Source organism: Theileria annulata, chromosome 4 (genome assembly GCF_000003225.4).
Source record: "Theileria annulata chromosome 4, complete sequence, *** SEQUENCING IN PROGRESS ***".
NCBI classification, from domain to species: Eukaryota; Apicomplexa; class Aconoidasida; order Piroplasmida; family Theileriidae; genus Theileria; species Theileria annulata.
The window spans coordinates 893667-908350 of NC_011098.1; the positions used below are offsets into that span (position 1 = coordinate 893667).

At 31.4% G+C, this 14684-nt stretch overlaps 8 protein-coding genes across 8 annotated transcripts, besides 12 other annotated features; 6 read left to right on the forward strand and 2 right to left on the reverse strand.

Moving 5' to 3' along the window:
* Window positions 1–126: 126 nt before the first annotated feature.
* On the reverse strand, window positions 127–2866 carry TA08470 (cyclin-dependent serimne/threonine kinase (Cdk)-related protein, putative; the record flags this gene model as incomplete). The annotated part of the gene is made up of 4 exons (XM_948015.1): window positions 127–498; window positions 535–1113; window positions 1147–1561; window positions 1701–2866. The coding sequence occupies 4 exons, from the start codon at window positions 2864–2866 to the stop codon at window positions 127–129; spliced, it is 2532 nt and encodes an 843-aa protein (XP_953108.1).
* A 382-nt stretch (window positions 2867–3248) lies between these two features.
* Window positions 3249–3330, forward strand: a tRNA.
* Window positions 3331–3937: 607 nt separating this feature from the next.
* On the reverse strand, window positions 3938–4690 carry TA08475 (uncharacterized protein; the record flags this gene model as incomplete). Its single annotated transcript, XM_948016.1, has 1 exon — window positions 3938–4690. The coding sequence occupies one exon, from the start codon at window positions 4688–4690 to the stop codon at window positions 3938–3940; it is 753 nt and encodes a 250-aa protein (XP_953109.1).
* Window positions 4691–5700: 1010 nt separating this feature from the next.
* Window positions 5701–8619, forward strand: TA08480 (uncharacterized protein; the record flags this gene model as incomplete). The annotated part of the gene is made up of 8 exons (XM_948017.1): window positions 5701–6462; window positions 6518–6960; window positions 7015–7123; window positions 7172–7309; window positions 7389–7994; window positions 8070–8189; window positions 8228–8311; window positions 8458–8619. 8 exons carry the CDS (start codon window positions 5701–5703, stop codon window positions 8617–8619), a joined length of 2424 nt encoding a protein of 807 aa, XP_953110.1.
* Window positions 6238–6306: a sequence feature (7 probable transmembrane helices predicted for TA08480 by TMHMM2.0 at aa 180-202, 217-239, 276-298, 379-401, 414-436, 521-540 and 553-575).
* Window positions 6349–6417: a sequence feature (7 probable transmembrane helices predicted for TA08480 by TMHMM2.0 at aa 180-202, 217-239, 276-298, 379-401, 414-436, 521-540 and 553-575).
* Window positions 6581–6649: a sequence feature (7 probable transmembrane helices predicted for TA08480 by TMHMM2.0 at aa 180-202, 217-239, 276-298, 379-401, 414-436, 521-540 and 553-575).
* Window positions 6890–6958: a sequence feature (7 probable transmembrane helices predicted for TA08480 by TMHMM2.0 at aa 180-202, 217-239, 276-298, 379-401, 414-436, 521-540 and 553-575).
* Window positions 7049–7117: a sequence feature (7 probable transmembrane helices predicted for TA08480 by TMHMM2.0 at aa 180-202, 217-239, 276-298, 379-401, 414-436, 521-540 and 553-575).
* Window positions 7497–7556: a sequence feature (7 probable transmembrane helices predicted for TA08480 by TMHMM2.0 at aa 180-202, 217-239, 276-298, 379-401, 414-436, 521-540 and 553-575).
* Window positions 7593–7661: a sequence feature (7 probable transmembrane helices predicted for TA08480 by TMHMM2.0 at aa 180-202, 217-239, 276-298, 379-401, 414-436, 521-540 and 553-575).
* A 350-nt stretch (window positions 8620–8969) lies between the features above and the next one.
* Window positions 8970–9092: a sequence feature (Signal anchor predicted for TA08485 by SignalP 2.0 HMM (Signal peptide probability 0.000, signal anchor probability 0.918) with cleavage site probability 0.000 between residues 41 and 42).
* On the forward strand, window positions 8970–10281 carry TA08485 (uncharacterized protein; the record flags this gene model as incomplete). The annotated part of the gene is made up of 3 exons (XM_948018.1): window positions 8970–9252; window positions 9310–9831; window positions 9884–10281. The coding sequence occupies 3 exons, from the start codon at window positions 8970–8972 to the stop codon at window positions 10279–10281; spliced, it is 1203 nt and encodes a 400-aa protein (XP_953111.1).
* Window positions 9027–9095: a sequence feature (1 probable transmembrane helix predicted for TA08485 by TMHMM2.0 at aa 20-42).
* Window positions 10282–10463: 182 nt separating the features above from the next.
* On the forward strand, window positions 10464–12245 carry TA08490 (pantothenate kinase, putative; the record flags this gene model as incomplete). The annotated part of the gene is made up of 6 exons (XM_948019.1): window positions 10464–11183; window positions 11239–11454; window positions 11495–11551; window positions 11593–11644; window positions 11678–11845; window positions 11935–12245. 6 exons carry the CDS (start codon window positions 10464–10466, stop codon window positions 12243–12245), a joined length of 1524 nt encoding a protein of 507 aa, XP_953112.1.
* Window positions 11761–11820: a sequence feature (1 probable transmembrane helix predicted for TA08490 by TMHMM2.0 at aa 377-396).
* Window positions 12246–12748: 503 nt separating the features above from the next.
* On the forward strand, window positions 12749–13198 carry TA08500 (uncharacterized protein; the record flags this gene model as incomplete). The annotated part of the gene is given in 3 exon segments (XM_948020.1): window positions 12749–12830; window positions 12845–13023; window positions 13061–13198. The coding sequence occupies 3 exon segments, from the start codon at window positions 12749–12751 to the stop codon at window positions 13196–13198; spliced, it is 399 nt and encodes a 132-aa protein (XP_953113.1).
* A 148-nt stretch (window positions 13199–13346) lies between these two features.
* Window positions 13347–13745, forward strand: TA08505 (uncharacterized protein; the record flags this gene model as incomplete). The annotated part of the gene is made up of 1 exon (XM_948021.1): window positions 13347–13745. One exon carries the CDS (start codon window positions 13347–13349, stop codon window positions 13743–13745), a length of 399 nt encoding a protein of 132 aa, XP_953114.1.
* Window positions 13746–13816: 71 nt separating this feature from the next.
* Window positions 13817–13889, forward strand: a tRNA.
* A 91-nt stretch (window positions 13890–13980) lies between these two features.
* TA08510 (uncharacterized protein) lies at window positions 13981–14202 on the forward strand (the record flags this gene model as incomplete). Its single annotated transcript, XM_948022.1, has 1 exon — window positions 13981–14202. One exon carries the CDS (start codon window positions 13981–13983, stop codon window positions 14200–14202), a length of 222 nt encoding a protein of 73 aa, XP_953115.1.
* Between the last annotated feature and the right edge of the window lie 482 nt (window positions 14203–14684).

A 14684-nucleotide genomic window follows, 5' to 3' on the forward strand; every position in this document is an offset into this window, starting at 1 on the left:
TATACAAAAAATTTATAATAATGTGGATGTTAACGGGAGAATATGGTTATATTTTAATTCTCATGTTGGGTCAAAAAATCAAAAGAATATAAAATTTAAAAACCATATATTTTATCAAATTAAAATTTATAAATTTTGTATTTCTTGTATCAGGTTTCTACATAAGATATCTTCCGGAATTCCTTTCATTTGTTCTTCTACCTCCTCACATATTAGCATTTTTATTAATTTGAATTTTACGTTAACTATCCCTTCAATGCTAAAATTAACGGTGTGGATTCCATAAATTTCATTCTGGTCCGGGTCGATTTTCATTTTTTTGCAACCAACATTAGCTATATATTCTATTAACGATACACATCTTAGCACTTTACTGATTGATTTACTTCTATACCATTTTTTACTATTAATTAACCTCCTCATGACTCTCTTCACCTCTTCCAATTCATCTCCTTTATATTCACTTCCCAATTGTTTATTTTCTTCCATATAAAATTTCTAAATTATTAATTACACGTTTTTATATCTACTTACATTTGTTTCTTCGTTATTTTCACAAAATTTTGAGTCATTTGTCTTATATTTCAATAAAGAGATTAACCAGATAATTTGTGCCTTTAACTCATTTTCAAATTTGTTAAGCTCCAAGTAATATAAGCACAAATCAGATAAAAAATAAGAAAATTGAAAACACTCTGACACAATATCAATTTGCATCGTTTTGCCCATATCATACACCAAATAAGATAAGGAATAAAGTGGTAAATTGAAGTCAACCAGTCTCATAATTTCCTTCTCGTAGTATATCAACTCGTTCCTATCAGGGAGGTTTACCTTTAAAAGTGTTTGATTTTTAGCCCCCAATATTTTAGTTATTTCCCTAGAAATCACTGCTATTTCGGAGTATTCAGTCAAGTTGTCGCACCTGTAATACTCCTGAGAGATTTCATTGATCCTATGGGCTATTTTCAAACAGCTTATGAATATAGAAACAAGCTGCTTTAGTTTTGCAGTTCCCAATAAAATCATCACATTTATGAGACAATCAACTCCAATGTGAACTGTTAAGGAAGATAATTTAAAGCATTTTGCAACATAAAAATACCAATTTACCTGAAAATTAATACATGATCTAAGTTCTCATACTATGTGTTTATGTATAATTTGATAATCCATAATAGAGTGTGGATGTTTAACATTTTCCTCATTAAACACATGGTTTGTTTTATTCATGATAAAATTTGTTTGTTTGGGATTGTAATTACTTTCTATTTTTCCATTCTGAACCCCAGCAAGGTATAATGGTTGGTTGGTTAGTCTGCATTCATTACCTGTGAGTAAACATTCACAGCCATTTTCTGGGATTTTAAGGTCCCACAGCGTTTGTTTTTCCATTACTTTCATGATATCAGGTCTATTTGATGGAATAACACTAATGAAACCAAAGAGTAATTTAACACACTCAGTTCCCATTATTTTAGAAAACTTGACTAACTTCTCGAAGGGCTCTAATTGGCCAGATTTAGAGTATTCGTTACATAATCTATCATATTCTTCCCAACTATAATAATGTTAGCTTTATTTATATATTCATTAACATTAAATATATATGTACATAATAATAGGATTGTTGGTATATTGTACTAACGCATATATACAACTGCATGCAAATGGTAGTATAAAGCTAAATAAATAAATACCATTTTGAACTTGATATGACATGTTCAATATCTATTGGTTTATTTGGAAGTATCACACTTTTCCACTTAAGATATAGATCCATAGATAAGGAATTTAGTGATGAATAATCAGGGAAACCAGTTACGTTGAAAATATCCCATATGAGGCTGATTTCGTTAATCCCTTTGAACAATGTATCCTTACAAGCTATTTCATAAAATACAACACCAATGGACCATAAATCAATTGATTGATCATACGAATCACATCTGAGAATTAGTTCTGGAGCTCTGTAGAATAATCTCCTGCACTCTCTGAAACTTTGGTAACGCTCCTTTGTTTCCTCTGGGGAGTACTCCATTAACCCAGTTAATCTTCCCATACAAAAGTCACCAATTTTAAGACTTTTAAACTTGTAAATCAAACCAGATTCACCCACAATTACATCACAATCTATAAAGATGTTTTCAGGTTTTAGGTTTCTGTGAAAAACTTTCATCGAGTGTATAAAAGATACTGCCTTAAGCAAATCCATCATTATTTTCATCACTTCGTTTTTCAACAAAGTCTTACAAGAGTTAATATATTCAAATTCTCTGTGCTTTCGTTCCATGTATTCGACTAAATTATACTCAACATATTCAGTAACTATGAAAAGGTTGTTATCGATGATCTGGGATCCATAGTACTTAACTACATTAGGGTGCTGGATCAAATTCATGAATGACATCTCCCTAAGGCTTGAAGTAGGAATTCCGTCATTTTTACCTGCATTCGTTAGCTTAAGGTCTATCACTCTCACTACAACATTCTCATAATTATTTTTGTTTACTTTGGAATCACACAAATATTTACCCATAAACACTTTACCTTTAGACCTTCTCTCTGATAAGATTTTGAATGGGTTAATGGTTATTCTTGAAAGGATCCCGTATTTTTCCTCATAACAGTTCCATATTTGGGAGTTCAACAACACTTTATTCCAAGTTTTATTAACATAAAGGAATGTTGAAATGACTTCTCTAGGGTCAACGAACATGAATATGATACACACTATCTCTTTAATTGGACTTGAAAAGCACTTTTCATAAAATTCACCAGAGATTTTGGTTAACTTTCTTTTCAATGCATTTACACTTATTGAGGTTGGAGTAAGTCTTTTATTAAACTCATTAATAACTATCATTATGAACAGATAAATATGAATTAACTAAATGGAATGATTTTAAAAATGTGTAGGAAGAAAATTTAGGAAAATGAGTGGAAATTGGCACGAATTTTATCATTTTAAACGTGAAAAGTATATATAAGATAAAAGAGTGTCATAATCTTAAAGGATTCCGAAATGTGAATAGGAAATTTCAATGAATTTACAATATTTTGTTAGCATGTACAGAAATAAGTAGCTGAAAATTTAGATTTATAATCAGTAGATACATGAATAAAATCAGTAATTATTTAATAATTATTTTGTTTATTATCAAAGTTTAAAATTATAAATAAAATAATTCAAGGTCTGTGTTTTAAATTATAAATTTACTAAACGTTATTTTACGGGCTTAATAAGCGGCGGTTTGTCCGAGCGGTTAAGGAGATGGACTTGAAATCCATTGGGCTATGCCCGCGTAGGTTCGAATCCTGCAGCCGTCGATCTTTTAATATTTTTATTTTTATTTTATATTTATTTATATAATTTTAATTTAATAAATGAGTAAACGGTGTAAGAAACAGCACAAGGGCATGGGCCACAATAGATCCTTGAAAAGAGGAGTTAGGGATTTAAAACACAGAGCCAAGGATATTGATCAAAGTACTTCATTTATAAATTAATTATAACCATCTTTTATTTAAAAATTCATTTCTATTTAGTTTATGAGTCCCTTTTCAAGATTAGGTCACATGATAATCAAATTCAGGATTCTTCCCATGAAGTTGACAACAAGAGTTAGTTTCTACCATAAACATAATTAAAATAATATTTGTTGTAGAATCTCTCTACTGCCAGTTTTGCGATCGGTATTTTATGGACCAGAACTCCCTGATATCTCATTCAAAACAAAAATCTCATAAACGTAGGATAAAATCCATAAAAAACTATATTCCATACGATGGTTAACTAAAGAATAATCACAATATAAATTTAATTTATTATATTCTCAATATATTAGTGAATTTTGAACATATTGAAAATGCCCTGAATTGATTGAAAATGACTTGTTGATTTAAAAATTTATCCTATTTTATAAAAATTTATTTTTCATGGTTTAGGCTGTTCATTTTTAGTCTGCATGGCGTGTAGATCCTTTTCTAAAATTAAAAGTGTGTAATGAAGGTACCAAGGGATGGTTTTAATGATCTTTTCGGGTATATTGTTATATGAAGTTACGATAGCAGTGAGACCTTTGACGTCGTCACAAACTCCAATGTGCTGAGGGTTAATCCAGTTCTCATTGATTAAAAAGTTAATGAGAGCCTTCACAAGGAACTTTTTGTTATTGTAACAGAACTTAAGCTTCTCAGTATCATCCATCCTCTTTATTGAGTCTTGAGGCATATGATTGAACTGGCAGTTTCCTCCCAAGTTGCAGAATCCGTTAATCACATTCTGTCTGCAGAGGAACTTATGGACTTCGTGAGAGTATTTACATTCTTCTGCGGTCTTTTTACACCCCTCATTCTTCACAAAGTAGTGACACAGCTTCAGGTCCTTTGAGTTCAAAGGAGTACAATCATGAGAAAAAATACAAGATTCGCCCTTGGTACAGGTGCCGAACCTGTAAAAATATCTGCATATTATTTTTGACTTGTCTTTATATTCGTTCCTTCCATATCTTACTGGAGGAGGAGGTATATCGTTTCTACGATCATCTATCATTTTACGTCTCTCTAGAATCTCATTATACCTCTGTTTGTGTCTTGCAAACGCTTCATTGGATCTGGTCTTCCTACGCCTATCGTATTCATGGTTGTGTGAGTCCATAGGACCCTGAGATTTTCTTCTATTATACATCATAGCATCAATATTTAAAAGGCTTATCAAATATTTTACAAATGAATTCCTTAAACATGATAAGAAGGCGAAGGGATTTGGTACTGTGTAATAAAGGATTAAACTTTCAAGGGTGGAAATCCAATAAAAAGGTATTGTACGTTTGAATAGAAAAGAGGTTAAAAGTCACTGAGAAGGACGACTTAAGGAGTCCATAATTTATATTTAAAATCAAAAGAATTGAAATTATACATAAACTGGTTTAAATATTTTATTTAAACAAGTTGAATATATTTTTACATGAAATGTGGGTATCGTGAACAAATTATGAAAATATTTATTAAAATACTATTCTTAAAACCTTTTAATTTGAAGACAACAACAATATTTCATTTTTATTTAAAACATTTAAATATTCAAATAATATATAATTATCACATACTCCTTTCTTAGTCAAATACACACTAACGATTGACATGGGCATATAAAATTCAAAACATATGGTATATAAGTATAAATTTAATTCTATTTATTAATATCATATTCATTTTCCGTTATTTTTAAAAATAATCCCTATTTTGATTGGTGCAATCAAGTGCCTTTGTCTAGATTACTTATTTTCACTCGCTCTTTCATCTATAATCCCCAAATTGGTTTATATTCTTAATTATAATAAGAATTCCTTTTATATTCCTCGTTTTTAGCTTCTGTTTCAATCGATTTCCCAGATCTAGACTTTCCCTGAATTCCATCGCTTATATTTTTAATATTTCCTCCAAAATATTTTCAAATTCCATTTCTCATTTAATTATATCAAACCTGTTCAATTTGATATGCTTTTGACCTTTCCCATTTGCCCTCTGTAACACTAATCTTCATCATTTGCCTATCCTTAATACACTGGGCAAATGTCAATGAGGTTGATTTAAAGCTTAATTGATCCTTATTATCCAGTTTAAAATTAGAAAATGTGTTTGGACTCTTGTTTCAACAATAATTAATGAAATTTTTACTCTAAAACTGTGCAACAGATGATGAATAATACAAATACATGTACAGTTGGACATGCCGTTTGTGTAGATGAGGTCGAAATTGGACCCGTGATTGGTTTTAAAAACCCATGTAAAATTTCAAAAAAATCAAACGCAGTAAATTCAGTAGGAATTTTAAAACTTTTTAAGTATTTATCGCTACTTTCGTTGTTAATTTTAAGTAAATCGCATTGCTTAACCTTATCTTACACCACTGAAAGTGTTAAGAAAAACTCAACAAACTTTGGTAATCTTGATTCGAGATATGGGCATGGAGTTCCTACAGATAACAGTGGTCTAGACAATGGAACTCTAAACAATAATAACTTTGAAGCTAGGCATAAGTTATCAATACAAGTGTTAACTACAAAGTACTCTGGAATTTTAAATCATGCAGAAACTAACCCGTCATTAAACTTGCTTAGTGGTGTAAATGAAGATCCAGATTATTCAGATGGGAACGTAAAATCAAAAGTTGAAAACAATAATTCTCTCAACCTTGTCTCTGGAGGAATTAAACTTAGGCACTGGAGCAAGGTTGTTGCCGGTGTTGTAATCCTGACTTCGACATTTGCATTACTCATGATGACCATAATTAGAATAATAGAGTCAAAGATAGAGGACACCCAGGACTCATTTCTCAAAAACGCATACAACATGTGTTACAAGCAGATCGCATTAATAGGTGTAATTAACCTTGTTCTATGGTTAATTCTACAAACAAAGCTTGCTAAAAAGCTTGATAGAATGATTTTCTACAGGGTAATTTTTAATAATTTAACTATTTACTCATCAACTCAATTATTAATACTATTAGGATGCAAATTTATCACCCTTGAATGGTGATGTTAACCCTATAGTTGAACCCGTTTTCGAGTGCCTCTTGTCTGTTTGTGTGATTTTACTAGCTTGGTACATCGTCTATGTAATTTACTTTCAGTTTATCGTAAGGAGAATAACAACTTGGATGCGGAAAACCGATAACTGTGATGTTCTTACAGTCGCCTCCGATCTTCAGGTATTAGAAGGCAACTGGTGTTACTTCTTATGGAGCAGGAACACTTTTAACAGAGGGAATTTCCTCGCCAACAGGTTTGAGTTCATAGATAATATTAACAACGCGAGTTTACCGAAAATTGATCCCGGAGGTTACTACTTCATGGAATATCTGAGAGCAAACATACTAGATTATTCTGTGCAAATGCTCAAAGTTCCAAGAGAAGTTTTAGTATTTGTAATCGCACTTTCACTCATTTTGAGGTATTAATTTTAAATTCAATTAATAATTATTTCACAATTGGCATGTTTTATCAGGAAAACGTTTGATTTTGAGGGCAAAAATGAGGTTATGTTGATTTCAATATTTAGCTTGTTCTGTGTCGTATCTTTGGTTATACTGGCTTACTATGTGAGTTTTTTCCCAGTTAATTAAAATATTAAATACTGTTAAGCCAAAATCAAAACATTTTAGGTATTTTTAATTGAGACAAAGTTATACCCATCAAATTTAACTACCTACTTGATGTTAAAACACAACACTGATGACTTGGAAATTTCAAAGTACTCCCTAAAGTCTCTCCTACCTCCATACAAACTGGACAATTCTGAGGTATTTCTTACATAAATATATTTAATACGAATTTATTTTATCAATTCCAAGAATCTAGCTATACAATATAAATTTATAGTGCGAGGTTACCAATTGTCTGGTTAGATTTGTTCACGGTGACGGTCCTGTAAACAAGCATGAGAACTTGTTTATTTTCAAATCAAAGGGTCCTAAAATTCTTGCCAAGTTATTTGAGAATCTTTGTTTTGGTTTCCTTCTCGTTCTTTCCATTTGTGTTTACTTAATTAAGCAGCATGCTGATACTTGGCTTAAGCACTATAGGTTCGGAATATGCGTTATTCTTTTGAGTATCATTATTGTGGGATTTCTTACTCCCAAAATCCTATATTCATTAATTATTGTAAGCAAGACTGGACTACTTATTGACTTTGATACTGTTGAGAAGGTCTGGGAGTCTAATCGTTCCAACAACACCAGGCACGCAATGGAGATAATTGACGCCTTAAACCTCGACTATGTTATGAATTCTCTCAATACAAAGGGTGAAACATACTGGCGGCACTTGGTTGGTAAACTTAAAACTTCTCCTCTTGCTGTTCAAGAGCAAATGAGTGAGGTTTGGCGTAGCCTTGATGGGAAGAAAAAGGGCTATATTGGTATGGAAAAGATCCTCAGGTATATATCATCACAAGGCCTCCAATTCTCCAACAACAAAAAAATCAAGGTATAAATAACTAAATACTATTATATTACTATACATACTATTTTCGTGTACAATTAAAATCAAATTGGAATTTAGGAGTTCATAAAGGCGTTTACAAGAACCGAACCACACAGGTTAAACGAGGACGAGTTTTCAGTACTTGGTTTGGTGGTTAAGCAAATCATTGTGGTACCACTTGACATTTCACAGATGAAGGTTAGATACTTACGTGGCATTTATAAAATTTTTAACAGGCTCTGTTTGAAGATGCTTACAAAATCCCATGGAGCTCGCCAGGAGCAATAGATTCCAGCACACTTCAAACCATCATTAAACGAGTAGGATTTAGATACTATAGATATCATAACAATCAAATTAATTATTTATAAATGGACTACAAACTAAATAAAAAATTTGTAAAAAACAAAATTTATATATAAACAAAAATAACCAACTAGTAAATTTTATTAAAATAAAATTTCAGCTTGGGTTAAAATGGAACGAGGGGGATAGGAGGCACTTGCTTGACTTTTTGAGCGGTGGACGATGCGATGGAATGTCGGCAGAAAAATTCATAAACCAACTATCGACAGTAGAACAACTAATAAAAGCAAACAACTATAATGGTCTATATATAGAAATTTAATTTAAACCATAAATTTGTTTTTATTTTTAACTACATGTCGTTTTATGTGCATCCCAATATTAGTTAATGCCTGAATTTGGACTAATTTTTCTCCAAATATGGTTTGAATTAATTTTGTTTTAATTTTAATATTTTAATATTTTATTTTATTATAGTTTTAACTTCATTCCCATCTAATAATCCTAAAATGCCAGTCTAAATGATTCTAATTATCTTCATAAATTTCAACTTACTTAGTAAGGTTTGATGGATCATTTTCCATCCTTATAAACATATTTTAATATTTTAAATCAATTTTGATAATTGACTAATTTGGAAATGTTTTCCATACCTCATACTTCTTAATTCAAATGACGAACGAAGCCGAGACTAACAATACAACCCATGAATTCGATATCTCGAAGTTTTGGGTGTTCCGATCCATTAACATTCTCTTCTTTATATCCATTTTAACTATTTTCACCATCCTTCTAATCCCTATTAGATACCTTAACAAGGAAAGACCCCCGTCTATTGTTACACTTGACCTTAACATCACAGGATATTCACATGCTATCAAGGTTACAGCTATAAAACAGAAAGGACCCATTCTATCGGTTACATATAATACTCACAATTCTGATCACATAATAGGTATTTTTTAATTATATGCTTAATAACCCACATGCCATTATTTTATATATTATTTAGGAACTTTAAAATTTGGTAATGTAACATTGGGCCGAGATCCTCAATACCTAGGAAGATATGTTAGCGCCCATTACATTGATAACCGAAAACGTTTACCATTTCGTGTACTCGTTTTAGACGTTTACCCCTCCGTCTTCGTTTTTAGGCGCTTCTTGCTACAAGAGAACAAAGAATCCACATATAAACAAGTCGACGGATACGTTTATGTAATTAATGGATCAGAACAACAGAGGTTGGATCTAAACTTGAGTGATTTAATCAGTTCTACTCCAATTTCAGTGTTCACGTCTAACTACGAGGATATAGACGGAAGGCATGTAACGCAGTATGTTCCAGACAGTTCGCATAGATTTGCGACTCTCAAATATAATATCAATGGTCGAATGAGAATAATGCCGGAATACCCAACTACTCACCAAATCACCACAGTAACAGTGGTATCAAACAAGTCACTGGAAGCATACAAGGTTATAATTACATATTTCTCACATTTGTCAATAAACAATAGCCCAAAATTCAAAGGTAACTTCAACTATTAGATATTATTAAAACCAACTGTAACATTTTATTTTAGAGTTGTATTTTTCTGCCCATGAACCAACGGTGTATTTTGATAATGTGTTTGATTTATCGACCAGAGCAGATTTAAGACTTACTGACTTAGATTTTGAGGTAAATCGGTATGAAAACGTCAAAAAAACACCCGTGGAATACTTCCATTCAATTAACAAGAACGATTACCTCCTACAATTTTACCTCAACCACGATTTTATCAAATATGAAATTGTAACTTCCGACTTAACTGACCTGATTCTCACTGTTCAGAATGAATCCGACGACACACCTTATGAGGAGTTACTGGACAGAACTCTAGTAGTCCAGTACAAACCAAGATTCACTGCTCCACCAACGTTTTACCAGTTCAACCGTTACCTCTATCACACAAACTTTGTAGTTTTTAAAGAGGATTGATTTGTTTGTTTTGGAGAATTTTTCCAAGTATGATATTCATATTTAATGTTGTTTTAATTTTAATATTTCATGAATATATATAATTTATCTTTTTAATAAATATAACACTCATTTGATATTTAATGTGTATTTGTACAGAAATGAACTGAAAATGAATAATTTGTAAAATACTGTATAATATTATGTTGACTAATATTTTTAAAAGAATAATAAGCGTACATGAGGAAATTATTAGTCACATCAACACTCAAAAATTCGATCAAGTACGGCCTCAGCTGAATCTTCTAATTTCACTTCAAAACGAACTAATTCTAACTTTAAGAAAAACAAAATTTTACAAAGAATTTAGCAATATTTTCAGCTTTGAAACTGAAGGAAATTATGAAAATGATGAGTTATACGAGATATCAAATGAAGATAAGAGTTTATCCAAAGAAATTTATAAAAATTCCAAAAACTTGAAAAATTACATAGATTCAGTAATTAGAAACCGAAAAATTCTGGATTCTAATACTAAAACAATTGTTTCTGATTCATTCATAGAGGAAGCTGGAGATAACCGTTTCATAAGTGATGAGTTAGAAACCAAACTCCATGAGGTATGTGATGAGGTATCGTTGTCAATGGACATCGGTGGAACATTTGTTAAGATTTTGTTAAATTTGCCTATAAAGAATAGCGAAAATTATCACCTTTTCAAGGATGTTTATACTTCGTATCTCCATTCCATTTACATCTCAGACCGATTTTCTGAGTTATTTGGATCAACTTATAAAGTAAACGTAGAAAATCAAAGGGATCTGGAGGATGTTCTGGAATTTCTACATTCTATATTCCTGAGTATCAAGGTTAGGGACAGAGTTCTGGTATTCAAATACTTTCCACTCTCCGATTTCGAAAATGTTATTAACCTCATTAAAGGCAACTAACTACTGTATATTTTAATGTTTAGATAAGGGATATAACATAGAGGGGAGGTGCTTAAATTTTACTGGAGGAGGGGCATATAAGTATACTGAGTTTCTGAATTCCACTTTTGTGAAACACAATGTAAAAGTTAATGTAATGGACGAGTTCTCTGCGATAGTTGAAGCCTCAAAATTTCTTACTAAAATGGACAAATCGGCTGTACGATACGATTTAATTCATAGAATTCCAGAAGTTGTTTCACTGGTAACTCTTACACAATTGATCAATTATCCTAATTCTTTAGGAGCCAGTTTACCCCTTTATAATTTCAAATATAGGTTCGGGGACTTTTTACCTAAAGGTTTTGTTTATTAACTCAACAGATTTTACTGGAGATTTTAGGTGGAAAGTGAAAATGAAAATAAACATGTTTTTGGAACGTCAATTTCAGGAGGTATAATAAAAACGTTTAATTAAACTAATTTAGGCACCTCATTCGGCCTTGTGAACTACCTCCTTCCTTTAAAAGAAAGAAGATCGTTTACCAAGATATTTAAAACAGGTAAATATATATATTATGACATAATTTTAATAAAGGGACAAATCGTCTTGATTCATTCTCTGATTATAAAGGCGAGAACGACAATTCGGATGAGTCTAACTGGGAATGTGAGACTTTAAATAAATCAAAACCCTATGGACTTTGTCAAAGGCAAGTTTAGATATTTTTATTTATTAGCCTAGGAAAGTTTAAAAAGGAAGAAATCAAAACTGACTGCGAACTATACCCTGGAGAGTTATACAAGAGCCTGATTGATATGGTAGCGTACAATAAAGGCTGTTTAGGCTATGTTATAGCAAAGGCAAATGGAGTAAAGAGGATCATTTATAACGGAAATTTCATATGCAAGAACACAATGGACTCGATTGTTGCAGGCTTCGCCTTCACATCGGACGTTTACAGGGATAAATCAATTGAACTATGTTTCCCTCTACACGGACCTTATATAGCAGCTTTAGGATCCTTTATAATGAAAACCGAATCTTCTTCATAGCTTAATTAATATTTTGATTTTAATTTTTAATAAATGATTTTAAATCATTGGATTCCACATTAATACACTAACCTTGGGTATTATTTATTTTTTTAAAATTATTCTATACACATGTTATTATATTGATTTGTAGTAGATATAGAAACAACAATTCATTTGTTTGGTTAGATTTAACCAAAGAAGGCTACCCTCTCAAACTGCTTATAATGTATTATATGTGAAAGTAAATTTAAATCATCCAATAAATATATTCTGTGAAGATGAATTTATTATTTAATAGTCGTTGATAGTTGCTAAAAGCTCAATTAGAGAAAATTTTTGTAAAGTAAAGCAAAATTTACTAAATGAAAAAAGGCTGAAATCTTGAATTTTTATCTATATAATGCTTAAACTATCAAAATTTAGGTAAACCTTTAGTTTATTACTATTCATTTTCGATTAGAACAACATCATGTCTTAATTGTTTAGTTTAAACAGGGCCAACACAGCCAAAATCGCACAGTATGTTGACAAGGTCATTTATCTGGGTAAGAGAAACCTTCTCTTCAGAGTCAACATCACCCATCTATACTCGATTTGGAACATGTAACAATTTTTAGACATCCCATTTAATAATGAGAATTATATATTTATTAGGTGTAAGACGGAGAAGGATTATAAGTATGCACTAACTGCTACCAACCACTTTTATAACTTTGGAAGACAACTTACGCCTGAAGCTATAGATAAACTATTCATCACTACATTAAGATGCAACCAATTGGATCAAGCCATAGAAGTATAGTTTAAATTATTAATTGATAAACAATTCTTAGTTAATTCATGGATCATCGGACTGGCTAATTAGGCCCCCAAGGTTGAGCTTGATTTACTTACTTTTGGGAGATTTGATGTCTAAAGGAGATTTTGACAGGGTTTTTAGGCTATACAAAATTCTAAGAACCTCTTGGTAACAAATATACAGTGTATTGTCATTTCAGGCAAATACCATTAACATCAACTTTGTATGATTATTTGATTAAATTTATGATCAATAATGGAGAATATTCTATTGAGGACTCTTTACTAGTATGAATTTCATGTAAAATTATGTAAATATAGATGTATGAAGACTCTAATATTATGGAGGTTAATTTGCCAGAGGAAACCCATGTACTATTGGTTGAGAATATAATGAGGTTATGGAAGGATAAGCCCGAAATGTGCAAGTCAATTTGCCTACACATCATGAAAAGACTCCTTAATGAGGTGTTTTGGCCAGGTTTAAAGAGCAATGTTAGATGGAAGACGTATTATGCTATGAGCTGGTTCATGTATAGATTTAAAGATGAGAAAATTAGTATACCTGGAATATGCCAACACAACTTAAATTATCGCATATTGCTAGAGCATTCAATAAACTCTGCTCTAATGGATTCTCAAGCACTGATTTTTTGTGATGAGTTTGTAAGTGAACTTGGGAATCAACTGGAACATTTAAAACATTACAATAATAACTAACATATTAAATTGAACACTATAAAATATTATAATACTAATTAATATATTTGAGTCCTAGTAGAAATATAGAATACGGGCACCGAGGATCGAACTCGGGACCTCCTGCGTGTAAAGCAGGCGTCATAACCACTAGACCATGCCCGCCCTGTTATTAACCTAATTCTACGCATTAAAACATTCCATAGCTTTTATACCCGCACATTTTAAATTTTAACTGAATGTATTACATTAATTTATGGTTGGGGAATTTTTGAAGAAAAGAAACATTGATGATATTTGGGCAAACTTTGATCCCGATGTTTCAGATCCCCAACGCCTTATGTTTGGAGTCAAAGAGATTGACCAAGCCCTTAAAGGTGGACTTCTACTAGGAAAACTTAGCGAAATTTACGGACCATCCGGTTCAGGAAAAACACAATTCGCTCTTTCCCTAACTTCTGAGGTATTTGAATATTAATTGATATTATTATTACTATTTACTAAAATGTGTATAACCTTCCACTCGTAATTTATCATTTTAAGCTAAAATTTTAGTAAAATTATTATTATTCTAACAATCACTCAGTCCTATACCCTATTTCAGGTCCTGATTAACAACTTGATACACTCTAAGGATCATGTAGTATTATATATTTACACAAATGGCACATTTCCAATTGGTAGACTAAACGAGATCCTGAGTATGAAATAAACTAGATTATAATATTTTAGGATCTAAATACGAGGACTTGCAGGCGTTACACAAGCTTGACGAAACGTTTGAAACCTCTAAACTACTAAAAAATTTATACATTGAAAAGATTACAGACAATGACGTAGGTTCTTTTAGTGATCAATTTCGTCTAGGAGCTATACTTCACATTTTCTAACAAACTAGAGGAAATGCTTCAACATAATGTATGATATACACAACATTCATGTGTTATGAGTATTTAGATA